Source organism: Misgurnus anguillicaudatus, chromosome 3 (genome assembly GCF_027580225.2).
Source record: "Misgurnus anguillicaudatus chromosome 3, ASM2758022v2, whole genome shotgun sequence".
Lineage (NCBI taxonomy): Eukaryota > Metazoa > Chordata > Actinopteri > Cypriniformes > Cobitidae > Misgurnus > Misgurnus anguillicaudatus.
Genome location: NC_073339.2, coordinates 29,003,174 through 29,018,088, shown reverse-complemented (window position 1 = coordinate 29,018,088; position 14,915 = coordinate 29,003,174). Strand labels below are relative to the sequence as shown.

The window sequence follows — 14,915 nt, the reverse complement described above, 5'->3', positions numbered from 1 at the left end:
CTCTCTCTCTCTCTCTCTCTCCCTCGAATCAGTGTTATTTTTTCAATTATCCAATAAAAACTAACCTACCCTCTCTCCACCCCCAAATTATTTTAGCATAAATTAATAAATATTTTTTATACAGCCTAAACCTGTTTTATACATCTACTCGGTTTTTTTAAAGACCATTGCTTCTAGCTACCTATTTATATAGACTAGTTTCTAGTGTTTTACAGTAAAAACTATGAAACACTAAGGTGTAATAATTACGTAATAATTACATAATACTTATTTTTAAATAGCGCCCTCTGTGGGTGTTAGGTTAAGTGATATTATACCACGGGTCTGTTGAATTCTGATTGGCTGAGAAATGTTCCGTGGGTATGCAGTAATTTCTGATAACCGCACACCTAACTTGTCAAATGTCTTAAAAATAGGCACCAGAGCAATGTTTGTGGTTAATAATTGACTCCGAATTATTTGAAAATAATGCACACCCGCGGTGTAGCAGCACTCTGCGATGCACCCTGGGTGTGCATTATTTTCTTACAATTCAATGGCCCGTCGTCAATTATTCCTTAATTAATATGCTGTGTTCTAGTGCCTCTGTCTTGTAAGTCAAACACATTAACATGCAGGGCTGTTTTATTATTTAACTTTATTTCTTACACAAAGGTCCATATCAAAAAGAAAACATACACTCTAAAAATGCTGGGTTATTTTCAACCCAAAAGGATGTTTGATATGGATGCAGATGAACTCCTACTTTATTTGACCTGCATTAGTTTTGATTTACAGTAGCCTATATACCAATAATAAAACAGCCATATCAGATATGGATGAAATTAATCATTTTTCCTGTAACTCAAAAAAATGCATAAAATGCTTAATGCACATCTATAACAAAAACATAAATACTATTCTACTAGTTTCTTTTGTTCATATTTTGGGCCATTTCAAGCTTTAGGCAAAGAGCAGATCTCAGTCCCAAGACGTTTAAAGGTGCAGTGTGTAATTTTTAGAATGATCTCTTGACAGAAATGCAAAATAATATACAAAACTATATTATCAGGGGTGTATAAAGACCTTTTTATAATGAACTGTTATGTGTTTATTACCTTAGAATGAGATATTTTTATATACATTCACAGAGGGTCTCCTTACGTGGAAGTCGCCCTTTTGTGCCGCCATGTTTTTACAGAAGCCCTTAAAAGACAAACTTTTTTTACGAAGTTGTCTCTGTCAATTACATGTTTTTCCAGTGGCGAGTACCATAGCCTCTCTATGTGTTTTAAAACGAGGGGTGAGCAGTGGACTGAGCCGTTGGTTGCAACTCCCAACCTCACCACTGGATGCCGCTAAAATTTACACACTGCACCTTTAAAGTGATAGTTTACCCAAAAATAAAAATTCTGTTGTTTTCAGATAAATAAGAGTTCATATCAAACTATAATTATATTGATAAGCCTACTGTATATTGGCATCTTGGTATATATTGGTAATCAAGTAATCTGGTGATTATTTTGACTATTATTTTCAAGTTTACAATTAAAATGCAAAACTAGTTAATTTTGCAAAACCACATAGACATGACCTTTGTCTTTCAAGTTTACCATTCTCATGTGAATACTGAAAATGGTATAAACTGTAATTGAATAATTTAATCAAGTAATAGTGACAGGCCTACTGGATAATTAATGCATAATTTCAATTCCAAATATTATAACTAATTTTAGAAAATCAGTTCCAGACAACAACATGGTCTTAAAAATTATCTTATTTTCAAACACAAAGGAAAACTGGGTATTTTTTAAAGAAAATGAATGATGCTTTTAATTTTTAAGAATCTTCAAGACTATACAGAATTATTTATATATTTACAGAGCTAGTGTGTATATGCACACCATCAAAAAGGCAGTCATCATCCATTTAGAAGAGGATTCATCAGATGTGGACGAGCTATAGACAAAGAAAAGGAGCAACTTCAAGTTAGCTTATTACTAAAAACTCAGCCACAATTAGTTTTATATGATAAACAAGCTTTTACTGCTATCCTCTGCTTACCTGAACAGGTGGCTACAGTCAAAGGACCTGTGAGAAGCAGATGGCTTTAAGATGACCATTGTAATTTCTTCATCTTTGGGGCCAACTTTCCTGATGTCCTCAACATCAAAAGCTTCATCAGGGGATATTAGCAGATCGATTTCCTCTGACTTACACATTTCATCAAGGTTGACCACAGTACAAGAAGTGATTTCAAAAATTGTCCCATCGCTGTCTACTGCATCCTCAAATGCAACATTAAACGACAGTTTTGCTGGAAGAAAACTACCAAATCTGATTACATCTTTAACTGCTATATTGTACGTTTTTTCTGTGCCAGAATACACATTACGACATGTCATGCTTTTTTTGCTTAAAAGTTGCATAGCATCTGTCAGTAGGAAGTGAAGAGATTTGAAGGAAAACTGATCTTGGTACATTGTGATGTTCGTGCCCTTGTTATAAAGTTGTGTGTTGAAAGATTTATGAAATTTTTCATCAGCATCTGCATAGCTCTGCAATGCAGCCATGTGCTCTTGTGTTACACCTGGAATCTTCGTCCCACATGTTGCATTAGCTTTCCACATCAACTTAAAATCTTTATTGGTGTTGAGCTCTGTTTGCAGCAGACCTCCTGGTTTTATTACTCTTTGAAGCATCTTATCCCGACATCTTTTGTAATCCACAAATTCAGGAAACCTGTCTAATTTTATCACTTCATCAGCTATAGCCAATAGCACCTTCTGAAAGTAGGATCAAATCATAGCAGAAGTTACAAAAATGGACTTTAAAACCCCACAAATTGTGATCAGTAGTGTAAACAGTTATGTAATTATGATATGTTGTATATAACAGGCTTACACTGTAGAAAAGTACAAAGAGCAATGCAGGAAATCGCATGCTTCCCATTGTATCAGCTGGTGTACGAACTTGTCTAGATAAACATAATGCAAGAAAAAAGATGAAAATAAAGTTGGTGAATGTATGTGTATCAAATAATTTGAATAAAAGTATAAAAAGCATGCATCTACAAAAAGAAATCATGCTACAACATAACATGAAGCAAAGCAAACCTTCTTGGCTTTCCAAAAATGTTTTGTGAAAAAGTCTGACCTTACCGTCTTAAGATGGCTGATACTTCTGATAAACACAGAAATCAAATGATCAGAGACCATGGAACTGCAGAGTGTTCACTGACTGCCAAAGACTTGTCAGGAAACCTTATCAGGGCAGAGTTCAGCCTTTTCCTTCCTGCAGTTTCAATCTCGGAAACCAGCAGTAAGCAAAGCTAACCCATCCAAACTTTTTCCCTAATGGTTTGAAGAAGCAAAACGATAATTCATGCGGAGGAAACAATGACCTAGTGTAATAAAGGAATACACATATAATTTTGGGTATAATGTGCAAGACCAATAATGCTGTTTGTGAATGACAGGCAGAGATTTATTGATAGTGCATGACGTGGCACTGTCTTATTATTTTTCCCCTGTGCAGGATGCATAACCTAAATTCCTTTCCAATGAATGTCCCTAAAAACAGTGTTTTGGTAGTACAACTTTTAAGAGCCAACTATCAAAGATTGTTTCATTGTATAGGAACAAACAATGGTGCACATTTGATGATTTATGTCTTTTAACAGTTTGACTGTCACTTATCACTGTTTTTTTTTTTCGTTGTACAGAAAATAACAGCTGCAAAACATTTTGAACATTCTACCATTTCCTTTTAATTTTACAAAAGAAAGTCAGTTTTTGGAACAGATAAATTTGAATTTAATTGTCATAAAGTATGGGATAAGACAATAGAATTCCTTACTGTACGAGTAATGTTTAGGTAAACTGGTCTATAAAATAAAGGTAACTCCACCTTAGGGATAAGTCATCCAAAACAAACAAAAGTATTTTATTATACATTTTATATATGTTTAAAACAAAAGTGTGAAATTTTAAGTTAACATTAAGTCAAGTAGTTCAGTAAAGTAGTTTAATATACATGTAAACTCTCTGGAGTTGATTTGAACTCACCATCATGTAGTTCATCTTGTTTCAACAAGTCTACTTATTGAGAATGCTGCATCTTGTCCTAACTAGAAGTGACACAGTAATATTTCAGGGATAGGCAATTTGGCAGTCCATATTGAACGCAAAAAGGGGCGTAGAGCATCTCCAGCACACACACACACACACAGAGAGAAGACGCATCCCTCCAATTTATATGGCTTTCCTTTAGTGAAACTTGGGGGATTTGTTATGCGTTTTTGCTTTTAAATGTACAATCAGCCTCTCCTCGTCCATGTTGGATGATTAATATTCATAATGCGCAAAACTTAAATTGAATGAGATCTCAATCAGTTGTCAGCAATGACATCACAGAAATAGATTGTCAAACCTAAAACAAACAATTTTTCAAAATATTTTTCAATTTCGCATAGTTCAGTTAACACGGCTCAATAAACTCTGTTGCTGTCAGACAAACTCGTTTTCTCACTATCCAATCAAATGTTTATCATATAGCACGTTAGGTCCAAGGTCAACAGAAACAAATCAGAGGTCAATATTAAATGACGAGCGAAAGTCCCTTTCCCACAGCTTGTCTCTCTCGTCTTTCATTTTAAGTTCTTTTTTGTTGAGCTTTGATCCTCTCTCCAGTCTTACGCTTCTCTCTTTAGGCTGTTGCACTGCCTGAGAATCTTTTGCCCGGAAATGAGTCACTTTAGGCTGTGGAGTCACTCCAAATCCAAGTCCTTTCTGATCCCTCTTTAGTACCGTGCTGATTGGATTTTTCCGGCCGCTATGGGCAGGTCCAAGGCCAGAGGAGGGATCCCACCCCAAGCGGAGCATCATTTTATAGCTGGTGCTAGAGGAGGGCAGGCAGTATTGAGGGGTGGGTGGAGGGCGAAGCTCACTGAATTGATGCAGCGTGGACTTGTTATGTGTTTGAGTGCTGTCTGTGTAATGTACAGCGCACACACTACACCACAGAGAACGACCACTGTCGAAACAAACACAAAAAAGTTATTACAATGTGTTAAATTAAGACTGAATCGCTTCATTTGTTAAAATTACACTGCAATAATGACAATATTGAGTAAAGTTGTCCAAGTGAATCGTAGACTGTCAAAACACATGTAAGCTGCTAAAGATCTTACCTGTTTGCATCATTTGCAGTGGGAGTACTCTCTGACACACCAAAATGCTCCAGTTCTCTCACTACATCATGGTGACCTGCCTGCGTGGCCAAATCCCGTGCATCTCTGCCCTGATACAGTAAGGAAAAGGAGATAAAATAACTTTATTTAGTTACTCAAAGACAGCCAACTCGGTTGTGAGCGTTTACTCTAACAAGACAGCAGATCCTTTAACATAAATGATCTTGGGGGAGAAATGAGGTTTAGATTCAGGATCTTTCCACAAATATGAAGACAAACCCTGGTTTAACCGACAAGGCTTACACCTAGTCCTACACTAAGACACATGTTTGATCTGTCTCAACTGAAATAACTTTGCAATAGGCTTTATGCCCAGCTGCACTACTTCCTGAACTTCAGCCAGCTCCTTGTTTCCTGTCTGCCATTATTGGACAAACTGATTAATCCAGGTGTGCCTGACCTCAGTAGTCACAACAACAATAATCAGACACACCTGGATTAATCGGTTTGTCCAATAATGGCAGACAGGAAACAAGGAGCTGGCTGAAGTTCACGAAGTAGTGCAGCTGGGCATAAAGCCTATTGCAGATCTTAAAATATACAAGTGACATTTATTTGTCTCCAAATACACACCAGTAACATCTCTTTCTAAGGCATGTTTATAAAAGATGCTTAAGCAACTTAATTTAACTAAGGCCTAGTCCTGGCTTTAGCTAAGCCTTGTCTGTGAAACCAGGACAAAATTTCGCCAAATAAAGAAAAAGAGCAAGAATGTTAGCTTAGTCAAGTGGTACTCAAACTTTTTGCGTGTGCCCCATCATCCGCCCCCTAGTTTGATAACTACTGACAGTCACAGCTTAAGGGCTTTGTTTGGAACTATATAATATTTACAAAAAAAATATTTTTCTAAAATGTGTTATTAAGCACCATGCTTCAGAAGTGTGCTGAAGAATAATCCTATGCAAAGTAGTGATATGGTAAACTTGGGCTAGGTGGATTTGGTGGATGAAATGGATTAAGGTCCTTCGGCCAAAAGGTCATGGTATAATGAAAAGCATAGTAGGGACAAAAAGACCTTCAAACAAAATGAGTCGATTTTTATTTAACCTTTGTGGGTTTTTCAAATTCACTACCCTTTCGGTATGTTCGTGTACAAAAAAGGCCACCAAACCAAACGGCAGCAAAAATCCATCAGATTTTTTTCACAAATCTGCCAATCAATCTCAGCACTGATCAAAGCTACCAAATGTATACAACATTTCCATGATTTTAAAGTCGTGGAAAAAAAATTATCGTAAGCATTTGGTAGTTTTGATCAGTACTGAGATTGATTTATGAAAAAAGAATAATCTGATAAGTTTTTACAGCAGTTCAACTTAGTGGGCTTCTTTGTACACGAACAACCCGAAAGGGCAGCAAATTTGCCCACGGTATATTGCTGAGTTTTTGAACAATTTCAAAGCATTTTCTCAAAATATTTGTCACCAAAAATCATTCTATTTGCTGAAACACAGAGAAAGTTGTGGCCAAATTAAGACATAAAAAACAAAAATGGCCTCAACAACCCATAAGGTTTAAAAATAAATTTTGAGAAAAAGCACACACCAGTTTGTCCACAACACCAATCCATGCAGCTCCATGTTGCAGAAGCAGCCGAACAGCTTCTGTCTTTCCAGCCTGACTAGCACACATCACAGCTGTCCAGTAAAAATCATCACGGAAGTTTACATCACAGCCATGTCTCAGAAGGTCCTTTAGGCCCTGTGTATTGCCTTCCTGGGCAAATCGCAGAAGTTTGTGCCCATCACGCTGTAAGGTACCAACTGTTTGGACATGAGTAGCTTCTAACCTTCGCCCCTCTCCTCTTCTTCGATTTTGTCCTAATTTCAAAACATAAAGGGAGGTTAATAGAAAACTGTACAGTTTGCATGTATTCCACAGCCACAATCATTATAAACTGAACTTGTTACAGACACATTTAAACTTTGACATTAATCTAGCTGAAAATATCTTACAACTGCCCTTTGGCTATTAAATTTAGGAAGGGCCACAAGTAGTTTTGGAAAATTACTATCTGTGACTGTAAAAATCTGCCAACAGAACGTCACACGCTAACACATTAAGCTGCACAAACGCTGTTTTTAAAGACTTTCTGTGTCTCAATCAGTACCCTAGCTCGTCGTAAATCAGCCCGATTCCCTTTAACTCTTTCACCACCATTGACGAGTTATCTTGTCAATTTATCTAGCGTTATCTCGTCAATTAAAGAGTAACTAAACCCCAATCCAACTTTTTTTAGTTACTAATCTGTAAGGATGATGGTTTATTAGTGCTGTTCATTGATTTTAGTAAGTTTTTTGACATTTGGATATAAAGTGTTTCAATACTACAATATATGGTGTAAAAACGTCTGAGTGCTGCCCTCTTCAGGTTGAACGGTGGCTACTGCAGTTGAATTTTCCTATTGGATGTTGGGTCTAAAAAATGACTCGTGACGTAAGCAGGTTCAAACTCACCACGCCCTTGTTATGATCTCACCACACACTTGGTACGAGCTTAGTTCGTCCCCTCTATCTCTGTTGGGATCTGCCTACTTTTCTTGCATTTTTCAAATATTGCCAGTGGGTGGAGTCAGGCTCTGACCAGGGGTTTAGTTACGCTTTAAGTAAAAACATTCCTTTTCCTTATGAGTTTTTATGGTAATCTAATCTGTAATACTGTGATTATCCAAACAAAACAATTTTTATTAATAATGATCTCTATCAAAATTGCTTCACAAAAATTCAATTATTGCAGCTTTTTGCAAAAAATAAGTTTATAAACAGAGAAAAAATAAAGATAGGATGAAACTTTTTTACCGTTTTGTTTGTTTATTGTTTGTTTGAAAGCAAAGGGTTTGTTCTTTCATTTGATATATTTGTATGTTTATATATTTTAGAAGAAAATTTTCCTAAAAGGCATTTTGTGAAACTTTTTTGAAAATCACAAAAATGCTGGCGGGCAACTTTTCAAAAAAAGGCTGGTAGGGAATGAGTTAAAGATCAGAGGTCTTGATGTGTAAACTTTTAAGAGAGTTGTGTTCATTGTGTCTCATAGTGTGGCCGATTAAAATACACTTGGCGAATAAAGCAATAATTTTTTCTTTACCTAAAGTGTTTGTTTGCACACGTCCCCTTCATTGAAAGGGCGCACGTTGTTTGGAATGAACCCAGCTAGTATATTGTGTTCAGGCGGTTTGGCACTGGTAAGGACACTGGCTCAATAGTTATACGTGAGGGATTCGGTAAACCTGATGATTTATTTTCTGGTGATGGGAATATTAAAACACAAGTTGACACCACAGATATTTACAAGCATCGCGCAGAAACAACATCTCTCTGACTCTGAGGATTTTTTTTAAAACTGGTTAACATACAACATAAAACCCTAATTAGTCTGTTTCATAGTACTGACAGGAACAAAAGACAGTGCTCTAGTACTGCATTAAGTTAAATAAAAAATCTATTTAGTATACTTGAGTTATAGAAATAACTTTTTACCTCCGCCAAAACAATAATGACAAATGAGAGATTTAATATGAATAAAAGAAACAAATAATAGATTAATGAGACCAAAGACTGTTGGTTAGAACTATCAACAACAAATTAAATCTCATTTTAACCATCAGACAAAGATACACCAGAACCAGCGGAAGATTATACGTGTCCGAGATCAGGCTGTGGTCAATGTGGTAAGTGAACACACTGACACCCGCTGGTCAGTCTGGAACTCACACGTCCAATTTTTTCTAAGCAAATGTTTGAATGTGTGCTATCTTTACTAATCAATTGAATTTTTATTTCTCTTTTAAAACTTGTGCCATCAAACTGTTGTATAAAAGCAATATCGCTCGAGTAGGAATGCGACACAGCTCTATATCAGGAGTGGGGAACCCTGGGTCCTGGAGGGTCACCATGCTACAGAGGCCCAGTCCCAAATGGCACACTCCGGACTTGTGGTCCTCCTCAGAGTGCACACTTTGATGACATCACGTAGTCCAGACTTTAGGGACCCTTGATGCGAGTCCACGTGGGTGCACCAGAGTTGTATTTTGGGACAGACTCGAGCATCACACCGGAAATAGGTAGAGAAGTTGCCCGTCAGTGTGAACTCCTTCCTTCCGTCGTCTGATTGGTCTGATTGCCCTTTCGCAAGGACTTCTGGGTTGGCAAAGTGCGCAAAGCCTGCTGCAGTGCGTGCTTTGCTGAAGACCGCATTAAGGGGGCAAAGGAGGCGCTGATGAGCACACTTCAAAGCGTAAAAATGACAGATGGGACACCCTACAGACTTGTAGACTAAGCGAGAATGCGCAATTTAAGGCCACAAGACCGAAAGTCCACATGAAGTGCGCCATTCGGGACAGGGCCAGAGTTTAGTTCCAACCCTAATCAAACACACCTGAATTTCATTTCCAAGTAACCCTGAAGACTTTAATTAGATTTTTCAGGTGTGTTTAATTAGGGTTTCCCACCCCTGCTCTATATCATCACGGCTGTGATTGCCTCTGGCACGTGGCCTCTAGATAATCACAGCCATGACGATATAAAGCTATGTCACGCTCCTACTCAAGCGATATTACTTAAACTTATACTTTTAGGTACAAAAAATATATAAATTTTTATAAAAAACCTAATTGCAATATTAATATTCTTTCCTCGTCATCATTTCCTGCAAAAACCTAAATTACATGGCACCTTAGAATGCAGGCATATCAAGTGACATGTCAACATAAGATAACAGAATCCTTAGCATTGAGAAAGAGCTGTGAGAACCTGTAATTATCAAAGTTTAAATCTGAGATGACATGCGCGTTACTAATTTCTGAATGTATTTTCATTTTTTGGTGATCTATTACTTTAATCCCAACATCTTATGTGAACAGACAAAGAAGCTTAAGTCAGAAGAGGACATGCCATTTTCCTTCTTATAGACAATTGTTTAAAAAGTTTTATTATTGTGTAATTATGCAATTTTGTTGTTTATTCTGTAACAACCCAACAGTGTGTGTAAGAACTCAAAATTACGAACATAATCCATTAGTTCAGTTTATTTAAAGTGGGGTGCATGATTTTTGAAAAACACTTTGGAAAAGGAAGTCGGGCAGACTACCAAAACCCACTTGTAGCCAATCAGCAGTAAGGAGCGTGTCTACTAACCGTCATCATTGGCTGGGTTGCGTATGTGTGGGGCGGGTCTATCAAAAGAAGTTCCAGATTCTATTGGGGTAGGGACTAGCCTGGCTCCGCCCTCCTGCGTGCTTCCGCTTAATTTTAATTTCGCTTCAGTACTACATCTGGGACTGCTGTGTAGAGTTTCGTTTTCTCCTGCAAAAATCTCCAGGTCCAATCAGCGAACAGAGGGGGGTGGCTAATAACGATGACGTTGAGGTCGTGCGTCAGTTTTGTTGTAGTTCAGTAATGGCAGCGGAGAAAGACGTGAGAAAATCTATTCGGTCCGTTGTTGCAAAACTGCAGAATATACTGAAGTTAAAGGAATATTCCATTTTCTTAAAAGAAAAATCCAGATAATTTACTCACCACCATGTCATCCAAAATGTTGTTGTCTTTCTTTGTTCAGTCGAGAAGAAATTATGTTTTTTGAGGAAAACATTGCAGGATTTTTCTCATTTTAATGGACTTTAATAGACACCAACAATTAACACTTAACTCAACACGTAACAGTTTTTTTCAATGGAGTTTCAAAGGACTATAAACAATCCCAAACGAGGCATAAGGGTCTTATCTAGCAAAACGATTGTCATTTTTGACAAGAAAAAAAAAATGCTCTTTTAAACCACAACTTTTCGTCTAGGTCCGGTCCAGCTCGACCTAACGTAAATGCGTAGTGACGTCACGTGTTACATATATAAAACGCACATTTGCAGACCATTGTAAACAATAAACTGAAACAAAGACATTAATTAGTATCAGTTGACATACAAAAATATAGGAACAGTCCTCTTTCAACACACTTGTAAACACTGGGGCGGAGTTTCGCGTTCGTCCTCTTGACGTCATGACGTATTGCGTGGGGTCACCTGGCGCATCACGACCAGATCTAGACGAGAAGTTGTGCTTTAAAAGTGTATATTTGTTATTCTTCTGGTCAAAAATGACAATCGTTTTGCTAGATAAGACACTTATGCCTCGTTTGGGATTGTTTATAGTTCTTTGAAACTCTGTTGAAAAAAACTGTTACGTGTTGAGTTAAGTGTTAATTGTTGGTGTCTATTAAAGTCCATTAAAATTAGAAAATCCTGCAATGTTTCCCTCAAAAAACATAATTTCTTCTCGACTGAACAAAGAAAGACATCAACATTTTGGATGACATGGTGGTGAGTAAATTATCTGGATTTTTCTTTTAAGAAAATGGAATATTCCTTTAAAGCCGGAGCAAGAACCAGGTTTGCTAAGTTTTGTTGGTCTGATTATTCATACTTTTGTTTCTGTCCGGTTTCGGCACATGATATACGTCACGACCACATGTTAGCGATCGCCTATGGCAGATCCTGGGTGACTCTGGGCAGATCCAATAGTTTTAAACTTCAACAGAGGACCCTCCTTAAGGGAAGTAACGCTTTGCAATGGAGCGTGGCCAGACTCTCTGTACAAATTAAATGAATGTACGAGAGTCTGGTTGGACCAGGCTAGGTAGGGACTTGTTTGTTAAGGTGATTTCAAATGTCAACATTGTCTTTCATAGATCATGCACCCCGCCTTTAAATGGTGTTATAATACTTTCATATTTTATGTTATTGTGTTTGGCAGACACAAAAACAAATGAACCAGTACCAGTACTAACACATGTTTGAAACGTCTCAATTGAAAATAACTTGCAATGACAAATCCTAAAATGTGCCCCAGTGCCATTCATTTGTCTCAAGATACACACCAGTAACATCTTTTCTAAGGCATGTTTATAAAAGATGCTTAAACAGCTTATTTAACCACGCTTTAGCTAAGCCTTGTCTGTGAAACCAAGCCTATGTGTATTATTAAACACATCATTACCTCCTGCTCTTTTCACCCTCCCTGTTTTCACCGCTCGTCGCTCTCTTGGATTTTCTGCATCACTCTCCTGTAGCAGGCTTTGGTAAAAGTCTTTAGCCTCCTTCCCACTTATTCCTTGGGTGTCTCTTCTCTTTTCCTCTATCCAGAGCCTTTCCTCTTCTTTGGCTCTAGTAAAGTACATTGGGTTGCGCATTGCAAGGTTGCTCATCTTTTTCACATCTCCAGTTTCTGCTATTTAAGAGACTTCTGAAAGGTCATGCACCTATTCTTGTTTCAGAATCCAGTGGACTAAAAAAACAAGTAAAAAGAGCCTTAAAAATAGTAACACACTAAAGCACAAATGATTCAATGACACATCTAACGTAAGACGTAAGGAGACTACGAAACAAACACTGATAAAAAGCTCTACTCTGAAAAAATACTTTATATAATGGTATTAAGGATTGAACTGTTCGCGAGCCAAATGGTGTACAACATTCAAAGGTAGTGTAAGCAAACTCAAAGCACAGGAAACTGTGCGATGAACGACTTGAGAAACAAAAAACGAAGCGATTCTCTCCGCACTTAAATTATACATTTTGATTAATTAAACTAAACAAAAATCAATACTTTTCCGGTATAGGACAGAGGTGTGACTGATCACGTGTGAATAGGTCAAGATAAAAAACAAACAAAAGACAAATTCACTCCAGTTACATAAACGTACCCTGGCTTCTGTTCCCCTCCTTCTTCTTATGTTTAAAGTGGTATTCCCGTATTGCACATCAGATTTGACTGCATTAGCGCCCCCAATAGGACAGGCGGGACCAACGTGTGCGTGGATCAAGCAAACTGACATGAGAAAGTTCAAGTTGCGTCACGTCACTCCCATCCCCGTCTGTCAGGGGGACACTAAACAGCTGAGACGTTTCGGACTTTAAAAAAAAAATGAAGCTAGATTTCTTTTAGAGAATATGACACATTGAGGCATTCAGATTAAAAAACCTGTTCATTTGAAAGCAGACACTTGGAAGTTTAAAGAAGTCAAAATTAGTTACTATCATAATGAAAAATGTTGTTACAAAGAGCTTAAATTATGCATTTTTATAATACATTTATAACTCCACAAACATGAAATATTTTTATGAAAATCTAACTGAAACTGGCATTGGAGCTATCTAGAAATGCACTGCAGACAAAGAACTCTCATTCTACCAGAAAGACTAGAATTGATATGAGTTTATTTAACAGTAGTAAGCAACCAAGGCTGGAATGTAACACAGTATAGTTCTTTTGCGTAGGCCCCAACCATAGTTCAAATCCGGTGGTCACGTATTCTTGCGGTTCCTGTCTGAAGATGAAGACAGGCCAGAATCTAATCCCCCTCGAGTATGGACGAAACCGACCTGGTGATGGTGGTAGGGAGGGTGGGTTAAATGCTGGCATCAGTATCTGCGAACGCAAAGACAGGTGAGTACGAGGCTTATATACTCTCAGTATCAGGGGTGATTGATTGCGCCTTGTGAAATGAATGACGTAACATTCGAGTTTCCTGGTAGAACTTACGCTACGCTAAGCTAACATTTCTGGCATAACAATCAAGGACCCCGGTGCCGCAACATGCCCGCAGCAGCCGCAACGACACCACGCACTGCCCGAAAACAGTCCCCTGCCATTGAAAGTTACTAAGAGGACCGTTTTCGGCTGCTGCGTAATATCATTGCGCCTCCTGCAGCCATGTTACAGCAGCAAAGTCCTTGATAATTACGCCAGAATGCGAGTATAGTCCTAGCCATATCTGCCTAGAAAATCGCAACTAAGGCGACATCTAGGTGTACATATTTATGACGCAAGATCCAGAGATCAGCTGAATGGATTCCAAAATGGTAAAAATCAAATGTTTAACTCTAGGGGAGCTGGAAAATGAGTATATTTTCAAAAAAAGTGGAATGTACCTTTAATGATATGAAACATCTTTTATACTAATAAAACAGTGGCACAGAGGACCTTTAAGTCCCTAGTTTAGTTTTCCCTATTTAAATGCCATTATGTCTCATGTCTTGTGCTGGTTCATTGTGTTTACCTGTATCAAAAGAGTCTGTCTTGTGTTGCCTGTTATGGTTAATTTAAGTTTTGTCTCTGTTTGCTCCCTCGAGGGCTTTACTGTTTTAATAAATGTCTTTTAAGTTATGAGCTATCTGCGCTTGGGTCTCTCCACCACCATTCATATTTTTAAAGTAACCAGACATCACAGGCACGCATTGAAGAATGGTTCTCACTGATTCTCACAAGAAACGATGGACGTATTTGGAGGCCATCTAAAGTCTTTAAATGTAACCTCCAAATTGACAGTTTGCAGGTACAGGCACCGGTAAGGACCGTAACTAAGGACCTTTACTTCACATTGGGACACTATTCACTTATTATTTTTCTGTGACGTGGCTGCTTACATTAAAATATTAAGTTGATTGTGGTCCTTTCCTGTCTAAAAACATGTGTTTATATTAAAACAAAAAACAAAAGTTTCAAGAAGTATCACAAAAACAACACGAACATGTTTTGTCCAACAAGTCAATCTTCACAGATAAATACAACTTTTATGAATTTTGAAGTCAAATTATTTTTAGTAAACGCATTCAAACTTCAAAATTTATAAAATTTTTATTCATCTGTGAAGATTAACTTGTTAGACAAATTGTGTAACTTTTGTTTACATC

The 14,915-nt window shown here is 37.6% G+C and overlaps 2 protein-coding genes across 3 annotated transcripts; both read right to left on the bottom strand.

Annotated features, from left to right (window-relative positions):
- Positions 1-1,738: 1,738 nt before the first annotated feature.
- LOC129444593 (GPI-linked NAD(P)(+)--arginine ADP-ribosyltransferase 1) lies at positions 1,739-4,155 on the bottom strand. Of its 2 annotated transcripts, none has more exons than XM_073863999.1 (5): positions 4,047-4,155; positions 3,141-3,332; positions 2,884-2,956; positions 2,044-2,765; positions 1,739-1,938 (listed from the first exon to the last, which is right to left on the bottom strand). In XM_073863999.1, the coding sequence occupies exons 3-5, from the start codon at positions 2,929-2,931 to the stop codon at positions 1,857-1,859; spliced, it is 852 nt and encodes a 283-aa protein (XP_073720100.1). In that variant the 5' UTR covers positions 2,932-2,956; positions 3,141-3,332; positions 4,047-4,155; the 3' UTR covers positions 1,739-1,856. The 2 variants fall into 2 exon arrangements, with proteins under 2 accessions (XP_073720100.1, XP_073720103.1); XM_073864002.1 differs by having other exon boundaries at positions 2,044-2,762.
- Positions 3,897-13,040, bottom strand: gpank1 (G patch domain and ankyrin repeats 1). Its single transcript, XM_055205334.2, has 5 exons — positions 12,926-13,040; positions 12,220-12,507; positions 6,776-7,050; positions 5,171-5,280; positions 3,897-5,013 (listed from the first exon to the last, which is right to left on the bottom strand). The coding sequence occupies exons 2-5, from the start codon at positions 12,425-12,427 to the stop codon at positions 4,566-4,568; spliced, it is 1,041 nt and encodes a 346-aa protein (XP_055061309.2). The 5' UTR covers positions 12,428-12,507; positions 12,926-13,040; the 3' UTR covers positions 3,897-4,565.
- Between the last annotated feature and the right edge of the window lie 1,875 nt (positions 13,041-14,915).

Coding starts and splice junctions, on each gene's coding strand:
- LOC129444593 (XM_073863999.1), bottom strand. CDS start 2,931: ATGGGAAGCATGCGATTTCCTGCATTGCTCTTTGTACTTTTCTACAGT. Junction 2,766..2,883: donor TCTTTGTACTTTTCTACAGT/GTAAGCCTGTTA, acceptor TCCTACTTTCAG/AAGGTGCTATTGGCTATAGC. Junction 1,939..2,043: donor GACTGTAGCCACCTGTTCAG/GTAAGCAGAGGA, acceptor CTTTGTCTATAG/CTCGTCCACATCTGATGAAT.
- gpank1 (XM_055205334.2), bottom strand. CDS start 12,427: ATGAGCAACCTTGCAATGCGCAACCCAATGTACTTTACTAGAGCCAAA. Junction 7,051..12,219: donor GAGGGTGAAAAGAGCAGGAG/GTAATGATGTGT, acceptor TTTTGAAATTAG/GACAAAATCGAAGAAGAGGA. Junction 5,281..6,775: donor TTGGTGTTGTGGACAAACTG/GTGTGTGCTTTT, acceptor TTACTGTATCAG/GGCAGAGATGCACGGGATTT.